Raw genomic sequence first — 24,439 nt, 5'->3', positions numbered from 1 at the left:
CATCCTATACCGATCCTCCTTTTATTCCAACTTCCAATTTATTCCTTTCATTCCATAATCCACATTATAGGCTTTGTGCTATTGTGAAAAATAGCCCACTTTGCAAACACATGCATATATAGCATACTGGTTACAGTACACATATTATAAGCAATTATCAAGAGAAGGCACCAAGCCAGACACACACTGTAGCACCATCAATGTCGCAGGAGATGCAACTGATGCTAAATAACACTAAGGATGTGTGTCAATACGAGAACAAAACCACACAAAACGAGCAATATCAAAAAGTATTGGATTTGCAAAGTAGTCTATCGAGGGACAAATGACCCCAAGAGACAGTCAGGATGCCACACGAGTGTCCTGAAAATCAGGACATTCAACAAGATGTACAAGAAAAAGCAGTTTGGACAACACACACACACATTATAAAATAAAGGTAAATGACCAATAAAACCAGTAATAGTAAAAATTATTTTAATGTACTTATATTTTGGATAAATTTCCTTTATATGATTTCTTCCACTCATCCTATGAATGCTGTAATGTTACCGATTACAACTATTAAGACTCCTTGACCCTTTCAAATTTCTTATTGGGCTTTACAAGAGCACTGAATGTTTCATACAGCAGCTGCATAATTTGGACTGCCCTACCATGAAGTATATAATCTGACCATTCCTTTTCACCCCTGACAACTGCTTCACTTAAAAACTAGTGTCTTCTTGCTGGGATCTCATTACTTTGAATTTTAGATTTTTTAAATGGCAATTTATCGACCCTATAAATGCAGCCAATCCCAGACCTTATATTGCAATATGCAAGCAATTATCAAAAAAGCACTAAGCCAGGATGGCTATCTAGGACCGTTACAGAATATTCAGGTTTGATTAATTTCTATGGTAATGAGAAAAAAGAAATTAACACGAGCATTATCAAAGTGAGCAGATTCACAAAAGGAACAGGAGAGCAAATTTTCCCTTTCGGAAAATTGAGACTACAGGGTGAGTGGAGTATAGCAGTGCAGGTCTGCTCCAAGTGTCCAAGAGTTAATCATGTGCAGAATATAGAACCTAGCCAGAAATGTTCAATTCCTTATTTAGGTGTATATGCATGAGCAAGTGAGATCACACTTAATTGTACAAGCGAGAATGTATCAAATGCATCTAGCCATACTAGTACTTTAGCTCCGTTTTAAATACACCCTTTCAAAAAATGCTGCATAATTTAATAATGGCTCTAATAAGAAATTGTCAACACTACAACCATCACTGAAGTCCATAATTTAGAATAGACTGTAGACCTAATATGAATGCTGCCTCCCACACGTGTCCTTGTGAAAGTAATGCATGGGGTCCACAGGACTAAGGTTAATTAGGAGTGCTGAATTATATTTTCTATAGAGAAAATTCCAAATTTTTATAAACAAAATTTCCTTTGCAGTTTATGACAAATCTTTCAGGAAAATAACTAGCACTATACAGATTTTAAGTGGAAAACTACAATATATCTCACAAAGTAAAAATTATTCAGAGAAACTTTGTAACTACCAAAAGGGATGGCTTGAAAATTAATACACTTTAAAATTTGCATTTCATTTTTTTTATTCTGGAAGTGCAATTAAATCTTGATTTAAGAACAAACACATTAAATACAATGAAACCAAGACATAGCTGCACTCTCAGGTGGTATATCAGTTACACAGATACAGACAGAAAAACACTATATATACTCCTTAACTACAGTACTTGAAATAATTTTATCCATGATAATTGTACAGTGTATCTACCGTCCTGACCCCACATCCCACCTTAGCCTCGGATGCAGCGTCTGAATCGACAGCATTCATGCTGCTTTTAAAATGTTATGCTTCAGTAATAATTGGCCAACATAGTTTTACGTCAGAAATCCAACGATGAAAAGATACAAACTAAACTGGGAATGTTTACCTTGAAAACTAATGCAAATTAATCTAAAATAAATCCAACCTCCACTAAATGGGAATTCCATCCATGGTTCAATTGAATGTGAATGTTTCAAGAATGGTTGCCTCCAGTTACCAGGAAAAATACCACCTTTATATACAATACTAAATTATTTCATCAATACCCTAATTTTTTGCATAATTAATGATACAAAAAATCTAAAATCAATGATAAAGGAAGCAGTTGACATTGACTTATTTTTTAATTACATCAGCTAAGCAACATAGTGCTTACTGCTGGCTCTTACGAAGCATACCATATCAGGCTTCTTGGGTCACCACCAACACTTAAGCCTCGGTCTCTCCTTTTGTAAAGCCTCATTAATAATAATTTTGCTTCAGGAGAATTTAAACTAAACCTTGACATTGTATGGAATATCTTGGAAATAAATCCATTTATTTATAGGCAGCTGGAGTATGACAATGTTCAGAATGTCACATAAAAGCCATTGTAAATTAATCAAAAAGCACCCATCAACTTTATCTTCATTTTATAGGTGAGTATTAAAAAAAAATAAAAAATACATGCATAAGTGAAATAATCTAACAAAACAGTTATGGATACCAATTTCATGACATTAAGAGTATGGATCCTATGCCAATAATCATGGTCACTGCTGCTAAGAGCAAGCAACTATATTCTAATGTTTATTATCCTACAGACTCTCGCCTTTTAATTAATAAAATGTAGAGAAATCAATAGCAGGGTATAACGTCTCCCACTCTCGTGGGGGCAGCATCCTTTTAGGCAAGAAGAATCAGCTAAAGTCTGGGACAACATGACAAATGACCCGTGGTGCACATAACCTGATGTGATGCCTGCCGACCCTCCTCTCTCTCAAACACCACAATCCAACTTGGGTCTTATGGACTTGGAATGCAGATCATTAACCTGATGCCATGAAGCCCCCTTAAGCTAAAGTAAAGGAAAATTTAAGGATATGGCATATCACAGAAAACAGCTGATCCTGTTACCGTCTGAGCCTCATTATAATCAGTGGCAGAAATAGATGCAGCAGCATTGCACATTAGACAATTGAGATTGGCTTTATAGTCGACTTCCAAGAGAAAAATTATTTGTTCCAAGTCATGGCCTCCATGTATTAAACTGCATTAATAACTAATCATGCCAAGATTATAACAGTTGCCTAAATGGTTCACGTGAACGTTGAAATAAATTTAGTTTCACAAATATTAAATATAAGATATTTCAAAAAGTGAAAAAAGCATACATGAATAATCAAGTTTAAACTTGCAACAAATTATATTTTTGTATATATTTAATCAAAATATGTATCAAGTAAACATGTATGCATGATAGTACCATAAAAATATTCTTACCATTTTTAATCCAATGAAGATGTGGTAAACGAGCCAAAACTAAATAACCACACCCATTAGTGGGCATGACTTGCCAATGAAGTTAACCAAAATTTATTATAGCTATCACATCCTGAAGAGCCGATTAATTTATATTAAACACCATACATACATGGATTTCTTCAGGCGGCCAAATTACTATCCAGTCCCAGTAACATGGCAGACAACTTTTCAAAATTGCTTTCTAATGGTCCAATTCACAAGATATGACTGTGCAACATTTGCTATTTCAATACCCTTAACTTTCCTGATTACTGGTGTGCACACTGTACATGCTGTCCACCCATGTGAGGATGATCGTCGTCGTCGTCGCAGTACTGACCTCGAGAGCCGCCTGCACCAGAACTCTCATGGAAATCTGACATATTAACTTCCTCCACATCACTTGGAATTGGCGCTGCAGCAGGTCGTCCTCCCAAAATGGCTTCCAATTCCTGGGTAACAAGTCCAATTTTAAGAACTATCAGCAAGAACTACATTCCTACACTGTTAAAAGCATGAAAATGTGCCCACAAAGCAGAAAATTTGAGTTGCCTTCTTGTGCTGCCCAAGAAGACAACCCAGTTACAAGAATATTCATTTTTAACTCCAATTAGGTGACTACACAGTAATAAGACCATTCAACTCTGTAAGCCCCTTCAACTGTACATATCAACCAGGGCCAATTTTAGATAAAGCAAAAGAATTAAAAGTCATGTAGGTACACTGGGATCACATCCACTTCCTCAGACCTACATTAAACAAATGCCATCTTTGAAAAAATGCAAAATTTTATTGCAAAATAATAATTGTAAAATTATTGTAATTGCAAAATAATTGTAATTGCAAAATAATTTTTTTAGAACCATATTAAAAATGTGTATAAGAACTAGAACTTTTTAACTTTTTAACAATTAAGAACTTGCATACATGAATGAGAAGACGAAAAAAAAATTAAGTACGGTACTTACCCTCAATTTTGCTTCGGGGGCAAAATAATTTTCAGGGAATTCAACTTCAATACGAACATAAAGATCTCCCTTTTCAAAGGGATTTTTGAACAACGGCATGCCCTCTTTTTCTATACCACGCACACAACCTAAAAATAGGAGATTTTCAATTTATCGTAGAAATTTGGACAACTTTTCCTCATCAGAAGAGCATATTTACAATTAACCTACCAGCTGATTGACTGCTAGGCATCTAAAGCATTCAAGTGACCTCTGAGAAAATTCAAGATTATCAGAATATGAAGAACCTGACAAGCTGACCTTGAGAACTTACATTTGGATTATGCACAGCAAAGTTTTGGGTACTTGACTAATGACTTAGATGTAAATTCTTAGGAAAGAGAAACAATTAGGATACCTGTAAGTATTCACAAAGAAAACCCATTTACACTTAGTAATGTACGTCCGAATATTTATGCAAGCTAATGTTAAAGCATGTGATCTTACCTGGAACTAAAACGGCACCAGGCGGATGTTTAATGACTAGGTTCCTGCCATCTAAATGTTTAACCACTGTAGTGAAACCACATAATGCCTCTGTTAGAGTGACAGTGTGCTTCATCATCAGATCAGAACCGCTACGCTGGAAAACCTCGTGTGGCTTTTCCTGCAAAAAACAAAAATAAATAAATAAAACAAATAAAAAAATTAAAAGATAGCAGCAGTCATAGATTTTCAGAAAACAACAATTTGTGTAGTTTTAGAAGAAATTAACCATAAAAGCTTTGCAATATTGTATCTAACATACAAAACACACACATTATGCAAACATTTATCAAGCCCCTGGCATATTTTGTATTACCATTCTAAAAGTTGCAAGTAGGCTAAAATATGATTATATGTTTAGAGGCAGAGATGATCTGTAAACACAAGAGCCATTTACTGTAAAAGGCTGATTACCTTACCAGGTCTTTCTAAAGGATACTGCATTAAAAAAAAAGTACAGTTTGTGAGGATACATACGCAAAAAATGAAAGCATAATGAATTAATTAAATGTCTAATGAAATTATTACCTGAAGGACTATAATAACATCACCCGGCTCGACTCCTGGCATCTGATCGCCTTCACCACGGAAAGTAATTCTCTGTTCGTCTTTCATTCCCTTATCTACATGTACCTCCAACAACTTTGTTTGTGGGGTAACCTTGCGGCCCATACATACTTGGCATCGATCACGTTCATTGATTACTTCACCTGGAAAAGAAGGCAATCATTAACCTCTGTCTTAATAATGTATCTGCATGTCTATACAAATAGAAATAAACAGTTATACTCAATAACTTATTACTTGTTCATCAATTTTTTTTCTTCACAACTTCAAGAATCATCAAAACAAGAACTTGAAACAGATGTATAAATGATTAGTGCACTAGTAAAATGCTAAAAGTCAGGAAGGGCATAGAGAGTTAATCAGCCTACCCTGAAATCACTGACAGGGATGATATAACACAGGATAATCATCTTAAACAACATACAAGTTAAAATTCAGTAAAGTTGACAAACAGGTAGCTACAGTGGTTCTCAGGGAGTCCACCACATTCCTCCCTCTGTGATCCCAGGTCTCCTCAATTCCTCCCCCTTTTTGAATTTTCTAGAAATATTTTCATTATATTTTTACAGTGGTAATTATTGAAACAATTTATGGTACTAAATTCCTTTACAGTACAACCTCAATTCAATTATCTATATGGGACCAACCCTAATACATTGCAACTAGGGATGCCTCTCCAAGACTCATTTCTCACACCTCATGGGTTAATATCAGTGAAATTTTCATTTTAACTTTTAATATAATGAACAATTACCAAGTGACTATGTCTGTAAAGAAATTTAGCCACATCTAGCTCATTCCTCACATCTCCAGCCTCAAAACTCATTTCCTAAAGATATTAGGGCCATACCCGAGTGAATGAAAAAACTCAAACTGCAAGCAAGCCATAGAATTTTTTTTAAATAACCTCATCAATAGCTTTCCCAAGGCTTCAACCGTTTCTTGTAATGTAGTATCCATTTACACAAATAATTAAAAACATGATTGGTGAGTGTTATCTCTCGTGCCTAATATTTCCCACGCACTATGAGCTAGCTGATTTCACAAGAGCAAAATTTTAACTTCAACTTGTCATATGAAGGACAACTACCAAGAGAACTTGTCTATAAAGAGTCTATAATTACATATAGCGTATTTCACACACCCTAGACTCAAAACCTCAATTTCAAAGGAAAAAGGACCCAAATTTGCAAACAAAAACTAGGGATTATCAAAATAAAAAATGGCGGATATAATTTGGTTTTAAATACGTCTTTCTCAATGCCCTAACTGTTTCCTGTAATATTAACTCCATCTGTGAACTCTGTTCCAACATCCTAAGCAAATACACACATCCCCCTACTTCAAAGAACTCCTCTTCATCGACTCGGGCAAGTAAATTCGGCCTGGAAAGCGTGCGTTCCAACTGGAGATTTGCTGAATCAAGGTTCCACCATATTAATTGCCATCAAATAAAAAAAATCATTAATTCAATGAATCATAAATCTCAAATGTTCATGGTGGGCCTATACTATGTTGAAGAGCCTCATCTCCTGGCCCATGAAGCTCTAGTTCAAGACAACGAAGCTGTAGTGTTGGCGCCCGCGCTGGTGTTGGCCATGGTATTGGCACCAGAAGCAGCACAGGTGTACTTGTGGGGGAGAATTCTGTCTCATATACAAACATTTGATCAAACAGTTGGTGTTACACCCACATTCCCCTATATTGGTGGTAATATGACTGAATATTTTAGGTGTAGTCGATGAGCCACTCGTGCAGCATCGAGACAAAACCTGTCTATACATGGTTCATTGAATGTAAAGTTGCATTGTGTGAAGTTGACTTTCAGTGATTATATCACACTCATGCAGTACTGCTTATTATGATGTATATGGTCTGGTGGTGTAAAGTGTACAAGTTGTAGAATTGAACATGTTTTATTGGGAATATGAACAATGTTTGTGGACACAGTGACATGTAACAGTTCCCTTGAACAATACAGATGTGCTGTATAATTATAAAACAAATGAATATACAAAAAATAAGCAAGAAAAGCTAAATATACATTACAATTAGATTGCAAAGCAAAAACTTGTGGCAACTCTCTTGTTGAACCACCCTCACAAACGCCTCCACGAGTCTCCAAGGAGACCACCCGACCGTGACTTCACATTTTGTGGACACCACTGTGGCCAAAATGTTAGTTTACATTTATTTCAACATAGTGATCAGGGAAGGGTATTAATTTTGGAATGAAATAAAGATTTTGGAAATATTTTTTTTCTGAGCAAAGGGGCGTGTCATTTAATTAAGGTTAAAATTATAATTAATTAAGGTAATCACAGTGCAATGGTTAACCTTCTAAATCAATCAATGCCCATCATTATCTCATGCTAGGATATAAACACCATATCACTTGTGCAAGGCAAATGCAGACAACTTATGCAGGCATGGATATATTAACAAGATAGTGGGAATTTTATCAATTTAAAACAATAATAAACAAACTTCAGGCATTTGTTTCATAAAAGCCAAACTGTGTGTAGTTATATAATGAGGTTCATGTATTATTTTAACAGCTAATACAAAGTCAACATATAAAGTTGATGTGTACATAACATGCACTATCTAGCAAAGGTTTTGGTATTATAACATTGCACCAATTCTACAAGTACATACAATGGCTTTGCTGAATGAAGTAACAAGTTGGTTAACATTATCCCACCTTCACCATCACAATCTGGACAACGAGACTGCATCTGTTGCACCATTCCTGGGCCTAGTTGGGTAATAGTAATCTTGATTCCGCGCCCACTGCATGTTCGGCAAGGTTGTAGAGCTCCAGCTGGTCCACCCTCCCTTTTAAATAAATGATTGAACTGAAGACAATTGTAAAATATCATTATTTTTTTTTTTACATCTAAACTTTAGACACAAGGCAATGCTGCTTGTAAATGTAAGAATGATAAAATACAAATTCGTGTTGACTTTTAAATATTAGAGCATGTTATTCAAATGCTTATTCCATAAACCTTTAATATTAAATATTCTGGAAATGAAATGCTTTATTTATTGAAGCCCCTATCACCACTGATAATAATTCTACATTGTAATATATTTGCCAAATGTCCACACATTCACCGAATTCCGAATTACCCCAAATTATATCCAACTTCAAAAATACTAATCAAGTTGTAATGAAAAATCACTCCTCTTACCTGCCAAGAGTTAACAACAATTACAAATAAATAAGATATCCTTCTGGTGACTAAGTAATGACTAACAGCAAATATTTCTACAAAATTTATGCAGTTACAAAAATATACCAAGCAACAGATTATTGCTTTTAATTCATTTATTATTAAATATCTCTCCATCCTCCCAAGTTGACCAAACCACACACTAGAGAGTAAAGGGACGACGACGTTTCGGTCCGTCGTGGACAATTCTCAAGTTGATTGTGTGAGAATTCAAGTCACACAATTGACTCGAGAATGGTCCAGGACGAACCGAAACGTCGCCATCCCTTCATTTTCTAGCATGTGGTTTGGTCAACATATTTCAGCCACGTTATTGTGACTCCTCATCTGCATCCTTTCAAACATTCACTTCACTAAACTAATGTACTAAACTGCGAGAACCTAACCCGAGGACCCACGAGTACAAAACAGGACAAATTTTTTAAGCAGCTAAGGCCTGGTCGACGACCGGGCCGCGGGGACGCTAAGCCCCGGAAGCACCTCAAGGTAGCTATGATTTTTAATACGTTAGTTTAAAATTAAAACTATCTATATTTAAAATAAACAGTAGGGCGAGAGCGTCCCATCACATTGCTTATGGTAAACCTTATCTGCTACTTTCCCTGAAATATGACCCACCAATTGTTTAACCACTAGGTACCCAATCACTGCTGGATGAACAGAGGCACACAGTTAAGGGCTGGCACCAAGTCAATCCTCCCCAGCCAGAAAAAGAACCTCGGGCAAATTGCTTGAAAACAGTAGAGCGTGTTACCACTGCACCACTGATGCATTAGGGAGATTTATACATCAAAATGTGATTTACTGTTCAAGAGAACAGGTTGATCTCCCACTTTATATCGAGTAGGGAGGCATCAGCCTGTAGAAAAATGGCATGCATGCATGCAAACACAATCTCCCCCCCCCCCCCATCCCCCACACACTCCCCAGGAAGCAGGCTGTAGCAGCTGTCTAATTCCCAGGTACCCTTTTACTGCTAGGTGAATAGGGGCATCAGGGTGAAAAACTCTACCCATTTGTTTCCGTAACTGCCAGGAATCTAAGCCAGAAAATAAGGACTACGATCCCCCCCCCCCCCCCCAGCATTGTCCACTCAGCCACAAGCACATGTGTTTTGTTCACTCAAACCCACTCAACCCCCTTTCAAATTTTTAAATGCACTCACATTCACAGTCCCACCTCTTCTCTTTCATCAAGTTTGCTAATAAATATGGTAAAGAAAAACAACATATTTACCCTCCACATGCTGTGCAGATAGTATTCTTAGAAAGCTGTAATTTTGAAACTTTGCCATTATACAAGTCTTCCAGTGAAACTCTGAGGAAGTAAATAAAATAGAAAAGTTAGATTGCATGAAATGACTGAGGAAAGCATCCCCAGATCCCAATAGTGGCCTCCAATACAAAATTATATATATTGTATTAAAAAAAAGCCTCTAGCACCATCCAACTCTCACTAAAACATTAAGGACAATATGTCTTGGAACCTTCAATACAGTACTGTACTTTACTTCTTTCAACTAATGAAAACTTAGGATCCTGCCACAGGTTACCCTAGTAAACACTTATGTCAAAATGTGACCCAGACCTCGGCTTTGTGGCAGATTTAGCCCTGCGCACTTCAGGACACCACCACCTCACTAACAGTGCTGGTCAATATAAAATGATTCAAATTAATCTTCACAAAACCCTTTGACCTCACTATGCCTGAAACTGTTCTTACAGCTGCCCTGAATAATTGTCAATGCATATCATGGACACGATATTTTAAAACGGATCATCTTCAGGCCCCGATTTTACCTGTATTCCTGCCCGTACGTGTGTGAGGAGGGAGGATTAGCTCTTGGAACTCTCTTTCAGTTTTGGGTATCAAGTGAAATTTAATCTTAGAACTGTCATATCTACTTTTTTAGTCTTCTAAATCAATGTATAATACTTGAACATACTTGCATAGGTTCAACATAGTCCTTTGCATACTTGCTGTTAATAACAAAAACAAGGGCATAATCGTGACAATCTCATACATAATCTGTCATATTAAACTTTTATTTTTTTTTATGGTGCCAGACCCACCAGGTAGTAGTGGACATAGGGAACCTGTGGGCTATTCACAAAGCAACAGCCTGTTGAACTAGGCTATCATTAAGTCAATCATGGCTCAAGGCCAGGCTTGGAGTGAACAACTCCCAGAACCCAATCTATGTATACTCCAGGCAAAATAAAATACAGCAAATGGAGTAATTAATACTGTAATGTTACAACATTACAATTACAAGACAATTCATAGGTGGCACCTGACTGCTTTCTTGTACCTTGAGAAACACTAGGCATTCATTATAGGTATATCATCTTTCACCAATTGTGTTGTATATATATAATGCAATAAGTTGATCATGCAAATTTTAAAGCACTTACAGCCGGTAAAACTAGTGCCCTTCCACATGACTTCACATGCACACCATCAGAATATCAGGGAAAGAAAACGTATACAGGCACAGTACTTACTTTAGCCTATGAACAGTATTTTCCCCTCTTCTTGGCCCTCTCCTTTGTGCGTGTCTGAGGCCACCTCCACCAAACCCACCAAATAGTCCACCAAATGGCCCACCTCCCCCAAAGAAGTGCCCAAAGAGGTCCTCTGCCCCAGCAAAGCTGTTGTCTCCTCCTTCCTGACAATGAAATGTATTTGTTTTTTTTTGTTAGAAAGATTATATAAAATTATGAAAATAGTTTAAAAAGTTATTGTACTGTGCATATAAAAAAAATTTCCGTAACATGTTTTTTATAATCAGAACAAATACTGATTCTAGTCTCTATATAGAGATTAGAATATCACAATGTTTCTTTTTGATGCAAATTACTTGTTACATTGGTTAGCTCATATTTGGCTGAAACCATTAAACTTGGTTTAATATTAATTTATTTAAATATTCAGGGCTAACACTGGCTAAATGGGAGTCATTCAGGTAGTTGGAAATTAACATTTTTTATAATTAAATAGTTTTGCCAAATATAAATTAACCTGTACTGTATGTTAAGCTTTCATTCATGTAAATGGAAATGTTTCTTCCAAACTACCAACTATTCTTTTGGAACATGTAGCCAAACTGAAGTATAAATATTTTGGACGTTAGAAAATTAGATTAAAAAACATTAATTAACAAAAAATGAGGAAATCATTCATTTAGGGACTGCATGACTATGGGACCTCGGCCTGGAAAACACTACACTAGGAAAATCCTGTGTTGTAGAATACAAGAACTGATTCTGGGAAGAATGCAATACAGTTGCATAGGAAAGAAGAATAAAGGCAACTGCACAAGAAAGTGCAGCTGGAAGATAAAAGAAAGCAAGAAGAGAAATATAGGGTAGCGCAAGGTAAGAAAACATTATCTTATGAATATCTTATGCCCTTGACAACTACAGTGCCAAAAGACAGGAGGAACAGTGCAAGAAGGTAACATTCAGTATAAATGAGGAACTGGAAAAGCAGATACCAAGTAATGCAAGCATTGCCAAGTAATGTGTTGGTAGGTGTGCCACACCCATAAGAAATTCAGAAGCATAGTCAGACATTTAAGAACTACCGAATTCCCTTTTAGCCTTCCAGTTAACAGAATCCATACTTCTTACCAGTTAACATTCCTGCTTTACTACATTGGACATGAACAAATCCCTCCTAACTGTCCCATTTAAATATAAATTCCTGTGCATATTATACATTTCAATATTAAATAATTTCTCCTCTTCTATTATTAACATTTATTCACAGCCCCACATGCACCAGTATCGGGAGCAATTTGTTTGGGCCCTAATCCAGTCCAACTTCAATGCATCTATGCTTTCTCGATCACCTTGCATCATACACATACGTGTTAATATCCCATTTTTCATGCTACTGTACTACACACCACTTTACTACTACATTATAACATGTTAATTTTATAGCTATGACAACAACCTTTTCCTTAAATACCAAATAATGCTTTTTTACAGCTCTCCCAAGGATCATCATTCTTTCCTATAATATATACACCCTTGTATTTTTTCAAACAACAGTTTTAGTCCATTTGATTTCATTTCAAAAGCCTAAAACCAATACAGTACCAACATATAGGAAAAACAATTGCATATATGCAGACAATATTTTCACTTAATGCACTGCCAATTATGCAAAGTCATACACAACCATTTTATTTTGCTCAAGAGCTGGAATTTGTACCTTACAAATCAGTGAGGTACATGGTCCATCATTCACTCCCAGCTTGTCATCTGCCTCTTTTGTTTGAATGCCTTATTAAACATCTCAAAAAAAGCTTACCCAAACATCCACCATAATATTGTTGCAAACATTGTTTACTTACCTGGAGTCCTTTCATGCCATATCGATCATAAATCTCACGTTTCTGGGGGTCTGTAAGTATTTCGTAAGCAAACGAGATCTCCTTAAACTTATCACCTGCTGCAGGGTTTTTGTCCGGATGACATTCCTTTGCAAGTTTGCGGTAACTCTGAAGTGAAACAGATTTTGGAATACTGTAACTATATGCTCGTCAATACACAAGATAGTATGTACTGCAATTATATTGGTCTGTCTGTAAAGTTATTAATTATGCCAATTTCCACTCTAAATTATACCAGTACAGTTTTTTCCAATTAACAGCTTGGGCAGTGGCAGTTTTGGTGGTTTGTAGTGGTTGCATTTGTGTGCCTCATCTAATGGTGACAAGCGAGGTCTAGCTCCTCCCCCTGCCTTCTAGCCTTTCTGGTGAATTAAACTTGGTCATTTTAGTTTTATGATATCTGCTCTGAGATGTGAACCGAGATGGTTTCCACGACTTCATTCTACTGTATTCCATCCATACAGGGTACAAACATTTCCACACACAATTCTGCATTTCAAGCACCCACCAAGATATGATTGTCCCATTCTCTCAATTTAGCCTTTTTATTAAGTCAATCACATTTTATGAAAAACAGTCATTCACTGACAATCTGAACTACAGTATTATTGTAGCCGACTGACTCCTTGTAGTGCTCAAGAGAACTTTAAATTGCCTTCAAAGGGTATCTAATCAACTAATGTATTTTTCTTGTTTACATGTTTTATGGTTTTATAGTATATAAAACTATATACTATAGTTTGGCGAATTATGTAGCATTGTGTACAAAGGATTCTCCATCAACGGTGAACATTATATGGACCTCAAGGCTCATTATAGCGTACCACGCAAAACACTGGCCTGGAAACCACAAGCACATAGATTTGCTGGTATAATAAATGGAATGGATAAAACAATGGATAATATATTGGGGAGGGGGGGGGGGCACTATTCTCTCAATCATTGTTCTGCAGAACAACTGTAGTTCTTTCAATATTCAAAAATATTAAACAAATTGAATACTTTCTTCAACTTTATATACAAAATTTCAAATTAATGAAATTCCGATATCGATATCTGATTCTAAGATTTTAATAACTAGTCTAGGAGTTACACTAACCATTTTTTGTATGATTTGGGGAGAAATGAGAAACATAATAAAGTTTCAATCTTTTTGTGAATAAATATTTTTGGAAATGGTGTCATTTAAAAATTCTTAATACAAATTTTATGTAATAACAAGAGATATCAAATCTTGGCAACTGTAGGACATAAAAGCAAAACCAAATTTCCCTAAATTTCTTGTGAAAAAATACCTTATGACAATGCTCTATTTACTTACAAACAAAAATACAGTAAATCATGACATGACCCATCATACACAAATCCACAAGGGCCATGATGAGGTTTCGAACCCACGTCCGGGAAGATCCCAAACTCGCCTTAGTCGATTGCGCCACAACATGGTCAAAAGAATTACAACCAGGAATGCTATTGCCCTCACGTGGATCTCGCAGCCTCTCCGAGACACAAACCGGAATTTTACACAATTCCCCCATGCACCCGGGCTATGTCAAGACGCTGTTCTACCTCTTCGCCCTTCAATATACACAGAGAAATCACAATAGTGTGATACATCAAATGAACAAATCCACAAGGGCCGTGTGAGGGCAGTAGCACTCCCAGTTCCAATTCTTTTGACTATGTTGTGGCACAATCGACTAAGGTGCATCTGGGATCATCCCAGACGTAGATTCGAATCCCTCATCATGGCCCTTGTGGATTTGTTCATTTGATGTATCACATTATTGTAATTTGTGTGTGTATTGGGGAAACCCATCATCTATGGATTAAAGCAAGAACAAAATCCTAAATAGAATAACAAAACTGCGTAAAATGTCACACGGATCCATTTTATATGAGTCAACCTTTCTTATAATAGCGTACCAGTTTCATATAATGCCAGTACCAGTACATTATCATTAGAGATCACACACCATGGCATTAAATTTGAGGATACACAGGTGTACTTAAAATTATATTGCAGCCTTGCCAAGGGATTATGAAACTCACAGAGAGTCAATATAAAACAATGTTCATCGGTCATTGAAAGCTGTATAGCATTCAGCAGCTGCAGTTAAAAAGGTAAGGTAATTATGAGTATAGTGTACTAAGCCAGTATGGCTATAGAACAGCTGCACTAAAAAATCCATATTAATAATCAAATGACCATTAGCTTCAAGGAAAATACAGTAAAGTTGTCCCTGATCTAAGCATTATATTACATTACAAAAGGTTCAGTGAAGCGACATAAATCAATCCAGAACTAAGTCAAGTCTCATACCAGGAAAAGATGAAGGCATCAGGAGTAACAACAGCAAACAAAGACATGCCAAACCAGTTCTCACCAAAACAAAACAAAATGCCAAAAAGTTAACCAAAACTAATTCTTTAACTCAAACTAGCAAAAGAAATGCCCGAAACGCTTTGTGTAATAGTGGCTTTAGGCATTGTATGTACTAGCTCTATCTAGAAATCCATCAACTTTTGTATCTCGCCTTGTATGTATGTACTTTACCTGAATAAATATTTGTATTTGGAAATAGCCCAATTAAAAATATACTCTATTAATGTTTATGCAAAGTTTTAAATGCAGATTCACTGTTACACCATAATTTGCTGGTGGAAAAATAGTCTCAATACACATAAGCCAAACCGTAGGACAAATAGACGTTTCTTCAACAAAGAGAGTAATAAACGCATACAACTGTTTACCACCCACCACGGCTGGCTTCCTGCACCACACTCCGTGATTACAAATAACCAACAGGAAAAAATTCATGAAATAAATATGGTTAACATCCACAGTTTCTACAATCACAAAACACCAGAATATAAGAAGTGCAACTGCACAAGGCCAAGTGGCCACACAACCACAAGTCCCCCATACATTATCCAAGGTAAAAAAAAAAAAAATATGCTATTAAAACCATAAACTATCCTTTTATCTTTCATTCCCTTGACAGTTCATGATGCAATAATTGGGGGTCTATATGCTCAAAATTTTATTTAAGAGTCCAAAACTATTCATAAACCCCACCAACAGTTTCAAAAATTCATTAAGTTACACGTTTGTGTAAAAATCTACATGTAAGAGGCCCCCCGAGGCCAGCACCCGTGGAGGAGGTCCCGGGCGGCCCACCTCTCACCCTCCCAACATTACCTTACTCTCAACTATCTCCTTCTACCCAGTAGTTATAGTATTAATTGGGTCTCGAACCCCCACATGAATACTTTTGTTCACTCTCCCTACAGTACTACAATGGGGGGGGGGATCATACGGAGGAGCCGCCACTAAGATAATACTCAAGACTTGGCTTTCAGGAGGCGGTAGAGTCTCGGTCCCCGGGGCCTGGAGGAGCCTCCTCGCGCCCCTCACTTACTCTGCGGATGTCTGCGTCTGAAGCACTCCGGGAGACGCCGAGAACATCGTACAGTTTGTTGTCCGCCATTCTGCTGTCTGCTCTCTGGTCACTCAATAGACGCCGAGTGGTCTGCCAGCCTCGTGCGTGTACTCGAATATTCCAGCCGCCAGCCGCCGCCACAAGCACCTTCCTCCGCCGCGTGTGGGATCCAACGCTCTAAGTCGCCCCGTTGGAGGTTCCTGGCACCACTCGGCCGACCCAAGACCTTTTACTGTACACTCAGACACCCTTTTTCTCGGCCAAGTCGGTTCATATTCTTCATAGATTTATCCTGTGTTCCAGAATACGGATGATAAATTAATTAATTGAATGTTTTGAGCTTATTTTCAGTTTGTTCATATTTGTTTTTCTGTTTAAGAGACTTAAATCGCTGTAATTATTATCCACAGCAAAAGATTTTAACACTGAATTATTATTATCTTCATATTTTTTCTTGCATATCATATTGTATATATGTATATTATGTCTGAATTATGTTTTCTCTCATATAGTCTAATTTATATATATAATTAATAACTTCTTATATATTGATTGTGACATGTTCCTGTTATGTCGGTTTTGGGTTTCATTTAAACTTACTTCTAAACTTTTCTTTGCTGCGACAGTCCGTAATTTTGATATACCCGAGGGCCACTAACTCTAGTGGCCTCAACAAGTATAGGAAGCCAGCGGCTTGTCGAAGGTCCCCCTATTTGCCTTGATAATCTTTTCCAGGTATATTTTACAACTCAACTCAGTTTTGGCAGTTACGGATTCGACGGGTAGGCGGTTCCATGGCTTAATAACTCTGTGGGTGAAAAAGCATCTCCTGTTCTCAATCCTATATTGTGGCTTGTTGAGCTTCAAACAGTTTCTCCTTGTTTGTGTTACATCTGACCTGAAGAAAATGTCTGGATCAATATCTTCTAATTTGTTCAGTATTTTAAAAGTTATAAAAGCCACATTTTTTTTTAATTTGTGTGTGCCTTAGTTACATCGTGTGAGCGGCAGTGAAAAATGTTAGAGGGACATATATACATTTATGTATGAGCTCTAAAATTGAACCCCTATTCTTAAATTTACCTAAATTTACCCAAACATTAAGCCACCATTTAATTTACCCGAAGATTAAGCACCCATTGATGAAGATAAAGCCACCCAGATAAAGCCATGGGGATGCGTAGCCCGCAAGAAAACCACCAGTGTATATAGTTTTGTATACAGTTTTATTGAGATAATAAAATACACACCAGAAGGAGAGAATCACCCAAAAGTGATTCCATGCACCCGCCAAACCCCCAGATGTTTATCATTTCTTGTTTTGGTAAAGGTAGGATGGGCAAGTTGGAGAAGGTACAAAATGAAGCCATGAGAATTATCTTAGGATACCCAAGAAATGCTATGATTGAGATAATGAGAATGGAGTTGAATCTGAAGAGTATTGGGGATAGAATTTCAGAGATAAATGTAGCCTCTGCCATTAGATTAATGAGAGGTGGGGGAGCTAATGAATTGGTCCCCTCAGTTCAAAAGGTGGGGAGTAATGAACAATGTATGATAAAGAAGAGAGCATATATGAGTACCTTATGCTCTAATGTTATAAAGTATGATGTTATTGCAGAATGTATTGCTCTGCCTAAGAGACAATTCACACCACCATGGGAGGAGTGTAATGTAGATGTAGTAATTATTCCCTTGCAAAAGAAAAAAAGTATGGACGAGATGGAAGAGCTGAGGGCAACATATGATTGTATAATTAGAAAATTACCTACAGAAAACACTCTACATGTTTATTGTGATGGGTCAGTAGCTAGGGATGGGAAGGCAAGATGTGGAGTCTTGATCAGAGAGTACACTGACATCGGCACTGTAAATACTGTTATTGGACGCCGCTTAACTGACAATGTCTCTTCAACGCAGGCTGAACTCCAAGGAGTATTAGCAGGATTACAGGAAGTAGTCAAATGTGGTAAAAATGCAAGTTTCTTTATTGACAGTAGAGGAGCGTTAGAGTCTTTAAATAGCAGACGTCCAGTTTATCAGAATATTGTGATTGAGTGTAGAGAGAATGTTAAGAAATTAGAAAAAAATGGGTATAAATTAAGATTTATGTGGACCAGTATTCACATGTGGGAATACTGTTGAATGAGGTAGTTGATGAGATGGCGAAGAGGGCCACGGAAAATATTCTTGTTGATGTTGTATGTCAGATAACCTTGAAGCAAATAAAAACAAGAATCAAGATGATCCAAGAGGGTAAAGAAATGGTAAAGAGAATGGCAATGGTGGACAGTAGTAACACACTTAAGAATTATTAAATAATAAATACACATTCGTCCTTCACCTATGGCAGAGGAAAGCCTACTTGGAAGGATTCAATTTACATGAGATTAAGATTAGGATATATATATATCTGGCAATACGGTGTTGATGTCTGTGAAAAAGATAAGGAGTGTAAATTATGTAGTATGCCGCAAGCCCACACCTTAGAACATTATGTATTAGGGTGTCAACTTATTGATAACTATAGAAATATGGAAATAAGTAGTGTACCACATTAAATTGCTTGGATGTGTGATAATGGTATGATAGATAGAATACTTAGGAGCTACAAGAATTTTGCCCCAAGAGTGTAACACTTATATGCTGTGCTTACTATATTAACCTGCAATATTTAATGGAATTCTAGTACTGTATTGTGATTTGTGTATTTGTACTCACTGAATTTGTGCGCCCCTTGAGGGACTTGAAGTAGAGGGGGGGTAGAAAAAGCCTAAGCTACTCAATCCCTTTGAGATGTATTTTTTTCTTGTCTCAATAAACATACTTGAACTTGAATGAATGAAAAAACGGTTTACACACGACTCAACCCGTCCTCGACTCAAGTCCATTACATTCAGCGGTCAACCCCACAGACGCATTCATAAATTTTAACATACTGTTCATTCAAAACGGGAATTTTCTCAAGTATAAATTAATATTATAATATATTAGCATATTGTGTATATATAGGATAGGTTAGGTTAGGTGTTTAGGTTTTGTTGGCGATTATTTGTATTTGTAGTACGTGGGTGAAGCATTTATAGCGTTGTGATTCGAACAAAATTCGTCAGTGAAGCATATGTTCCGGATATGTTCGAATATCAGCAGTTGTGAGTCGTGTGTAAACCGCTTTTCATTCATAAACAGGGGGTTTGGCGGGTGCATGGAATCACTTTTGGATCTTTGTTTGGAGGACGGGCTGCACGACTCACAACTGATGACGTTCGAACATTTCCGGAAACAAATGCTTCACTGACGAATTTTGTTCGAACCACAACGCTGTAAAGATATTGGGGTGTTCACTGTTGAATTCACCTGCCATAGCCAACGATATTCCAATCTATTTCTGCCAATTACACCGTCCCACTCGCTGGGACACTGTGTGCTATACATACAATAAATTCTATGTTTTAAACATATCAAAATTCTTTCTGCAAGTGCTTTCTGGCCTTTGAATGACGGTGATTGCTCTTCTGTTAGCCTAGTCTTTTGAAGTAGTGTGGTTTTGACAACAGAATGGAAATGCCTTGGTCTATCTCAATTTCAGGTGTGTTACGTGCAGCTTTAGCAGCCTTGTCCGTATCATCGGTGTTAAATAGTATCTATGTGAGCCGGTATCCATAAAGGAAATTACGAAACTTGTTCTGTGCATCAATTATATTATTTATAAATTGTATCATATCATTCCTATATAGTATCTTTTGTGTATGTTGGGTTTTCAAATGCTTGAAGAACTGACTTTAAAAGTCCCAGAAGAAAACTCTTCTTCCGATATGTTTAAATATATAGTGATTAGCCGTAGTTATAGATACATTCATCTATGATACATATACATTCATCAAAACATAGTATGCTGCTCCACTTTCGTTGACATATATTCTAAACATTTATTCTCGATACATGAAATACTGTTCTACATTTGCCAGCTTCTCCACAATTGCTGACTTATGCTATGCATTCTTATGCTATGCAGAATGCTGCTAGGCATTCTTGAATACATTATATGCTGCTACACATTCTTGAATACATGATATGCTGTTTAACATTCATGAATGCACAGTATACTACTATACACATTTATGAATGCATGGCATGTTGATATACATTCTTGAATATATGATATGCTGTTACACATTCATGAATGCATATGTTGCTACACATTTATGAATGTATGGCATGCTGTTCCACATTCCTGAATGCATATGTTACTATATACTCATGAATGCACGATATCTGCTACACATTCCTGAATGCATGGTATGCTGCTTCACATTCATGAATGCATATGCTGCTACACATTCACGAATGCATGGTATACTGCTACACATTCACGAATACATGGTATGCTGCTACACATTCACGAATACATGGTATGCTGCTACATTCTCGTTAATGTATGATATGTCGCTACACATTCATGAACGTGTGATATGCATCTCGACACACTCGCAATACTGTGCATAGTTTTCTCCATATTCATCCACACATTGAATGCTACTCCACTTACCTGAATCTACCTGAGGGGCCACTCTTTCTAGTATCCGTCCTCCATTGTGGCGTATTACTTTTTGAGCTCGAAACCATTGCTCCTTGTTTTTGTTTCAGGTGACCTTTATAAGACGTTCCCTAAACACATTTGATTTTCCATATTCATCATGTTGTGATGCTCAACACTTCATCACGAATATGCTACACAATGCACATCCATAGTTTCGTTAATATTATGACTACGAAGTTATACTACTAATTCTGTATGTATGCATCTAACATACATGCTGTACTAACTTGCTACAAATGTGACCATGTTCATAGTCCTGGTTCCGTAAGGGTGATTTATATAATATTAGTGCATGCTTAATAAAGGTAGACCTTGAGGAATATAGTGTACACTGAGAGGTGTACCCAACCTCTCTGCATCAAACAAATTTATTCTCTTTAGTTCTTTTATGAAGTTCAGGACACTGTTTTTCCTATTGCATTTATGTTAATATGGACAATATGGTAAGATAATCTGTCTTTTTAACCCTGGATGCAAGATTATTTCCATTTGGAAATACAGTATGGAGATTTTCTGGAGAATGCAACCTGTTCTCCACATATCATAGTTATGTTTTAGTTAGGTTACTGTATATTAAAGAAATGCTTTCCAATGTTTTGCAGTTTGTTGGGCAATTGTATTTTGGTATTGCCTTGGGCAAGATATTTATACAGTAGTTAAATTTCGAATTTTATACCTTAAACTCTGTTTCAGGGAAAAAGGTTTCATTTATAACATGATGTGCTTCTTTTTAAGAGGGCATATTTTTTCTTTTCAATTGGTTTTATATTAAGATTTTGATTTTCTTTAATTTGTATCTGCATTTTTAAGCCTTCTTTTATGGTTTCCTTGTGCCGTACTGTAATTAAGTACAGTATATTGGTTATCGAACATAAAAGGTTTCAAAATGACCTTGGTATTGCACTGATACAAGTAAACCAGGCATCTTATGGGAAATTAAAAAGCTAGTAAAATAAGATACTGTATTAATATTTTCAGTGCTACAGCATATAAATTATAAATATATATATATCCTATTTTTCATATACAGTTCCAGTCTCCAATTCAAAGATATTAAGCATCTGAATTTACTATATGATTTTCAAATTTCACTCTTGTACACTTATGTTACACAAATCTGTCATCTACTTAACATGTCTTTACCACTTAAGTGTATTGTGCTTTACAGCCTCCACATTTCATTCCCTCACCCTTTTCATATAATGTATATCATTACCATACCCTTCCTGTAAACATACACCAGCACACTAAAAGTAAATTTCCCGCACTCTTGAAAACCCTGCTACTTTCTACACCCAACTTTTAGTTACATCTGTCAGGGTTGGGAGTATACACTCTCTTTTCTCAACTCCCGTACCATCATTATTTTGTCTCTCAATATTATTTACACTCATACATACATAAATGCACGCAAAATAATTCTAGCAAAATTAAGTTTCCCTACAAATATCATAAAACCCTGGACATATTTACATCACCAGCATTCAATGCATTTATATGCATGAAATACAATAAAACAAATAAAAATATGAATAGAATTATACATCAAAGCAATTTAAATTTCAAATCTTGTGTAAAAGACAAAATGTTTTGCTAAAAAATCTTATGTAAGCCAACCCACTATACTGTACATGATAAACAGTACCAGTCAATGAAGCCCTTGGAAGTATACTTTGGGGGAAGGAGGGTTACATTATTTTCACACTACTGTATACATTAACTGCCATATGACTTCTTAACTAGTACAACTTTTTTTATTACTTTTTAATGATCCTGTTTAAGGGAATTGTGTCTCCAATTAACATGTAACAAACTATAATTAAAACATTCACAACATTTTACATGTAAAAATATTGTTTTTGGCCCATATTGTATTGGCCAATATCAAAGACCTCCCTGAAAAATTATTAAATTAAATTTCAAAAACACATTTTAATTGGTAAAATGAAATGCGGTATTGAAGGTTTATCTCTAGCATTATTTCAGCTGGTGAGGACAAGAAGTTGATACTATCACTTGGGAAGAATCACGTTAATTCACAAGTTGATTTACCCAAGAGCTTATCATCTGGTTTCTAGATGATGGCATTCTGGCAAAATTCCTGCAAGCAGAACTGTAGCTAATAGTCACAGAAATATACTCTAACTCTTCCAAGAGTGAAATAATCTAATTTAATTGATTATAGATGCATTGAAACCCACACAAACATGAGAATCGACCATTGTCCCCACTAATAGTATAGTGCTTACCACCTTGGGGTTTTATTGGAATTACTAGACCACAATTTTAGATTGTAAAAAAAAATCATGACGAGGATAGAACAGAAAAATACGAGGGTTAGGAATCCCACGTTGTCCTGTACATTCTCAGGTGACTCACTTTGGTTAGACTAACTTATTACCTAAAATGAACACACTTTAGGCTGAAAAAGTAAATGTGATCTGAAGTCAGTACTCATGAAAGTGCCCAACCTTAACCCCCCTTAAGTGTTAACAGAACCAACTTCCTCATTCAGACTTGAGGAAATAAATACAGTATGTGCAAAGCAACACAGGAAGCATGACCTGTATTCACCTAGTTGTGCTTGCGGGGGTTTAGCTCTGTTCTTTCGGCCTGCCTCTCTACTGTCAATCAGTTGACAGTTGAGTCAACTGATTGGAACACAGTCAACCTGTGTTCCAATCCTCATGCACTACTGCTCATGAACTGGCGGAAAGTTTCTTCCAGAGCACTCTTGAGAGCCTATATGGATGAATGATCAAGTTTACTGAAGGTGCCAGTCAGTGGTATAATCTGGCTGATCCCTCACTCAGACCAGCTACCACAAAAAATATCAAATTGAACTTGGATAGTTTCCAAATTGAGAATATTGCTTCAATAATGTTTGAGAACCTATACAGGAAGACCAGAGGTCACTTCCTAGCTGCGAGTACTCCTCACACTGTCTGGAAGTTCACCCCGGATCTTTGATTCTTGAGCCATTCACATCATTGGCGAATCCCTCTTCTTTCCTGCTACTATTTAGCCAAACACATGCATATCTGGGGTATTGCGCAAGCAGACCAATATCACGTAGAAAAGGATATATCAAAGGTGCAATTTCCCAATCAACAATGCAAAGAATTGATATGGAGAAGAAAAAATAAGAGTGTAAATTCAAATTAAATCTCCACAGACCTGAATGACTAAAGATCACTGGCACTTGGCAAAATACATGGTTTCAGTATATTTTCACGATGATTGTTGAACTTAAAAAAATTAAAATATATTGGTCTATTATTTGATTGGCACACACACACACAAACTACTACCTCTGACGAGTGAATATGAGGGTGATATTGCCACTACT

General features: G+C 36.5%; 1 protein-coding gene across 1 annotated transcript; it reads right to left on the bottom strand.

Annotated features, from left to right (window-relative positions):
• Positions 1 to 1,586: 1,586 nt before the first annotated feature.
• LOC123765067 (dnaJ homolog subfamily A member 2) lies at positions 1,587 to 16,673 on the bottom strand. Its single transcript, XM_045753491.2, has 9 exons — positions 16,470 to 16,673; positions 13,009 to 13,155; positions 11,150 to 11,313; positions 9,882 to 9,962; positions 8,111 to 8,244; positions 5,368 to 5,549; positions 4,801 to 4,960; positions 4,315 to 4,442; positions 1,587 to 3,798 (listed from the first exon to the last, which is right to left on the bottom strand). Exons 1-9 carry the CDS (start codon positions 16,536 to 16,538, stop codon positions 3,616 to 3,618), a joined length of 1,248 nt encoding a protein of 415 aa, XP_045609447.1. The 5' UTR covers positions 16,539 to 16,673; the 3' UTR covers positions 1,587 to 3,615.
• Between the last annotated feature and the right edge of the window lie 7,766 nt (positions 16,674 to 24,439).

Source organism: Procambarus clarkii, chromosome 29, assembly GCF_040958095.1.
Source record: "Procambarus clarkii isolate CNS0578487 chromosome 29, FALCON_Pclarkii_2.0, whole genome shotgun sequence".
Classification (NCBI taxonomy): Eukaryota; Metazoa; Arthropoda; class Malacostraca; order Decapoda; family Cambaridae; genus Procambarus; species Procambarus clarkii.
The sequence above is the reverse complement of the archived record's forward strand: the minus strand, read 5'-3'. Positions and strand labels throughout refer to the sequence as shown.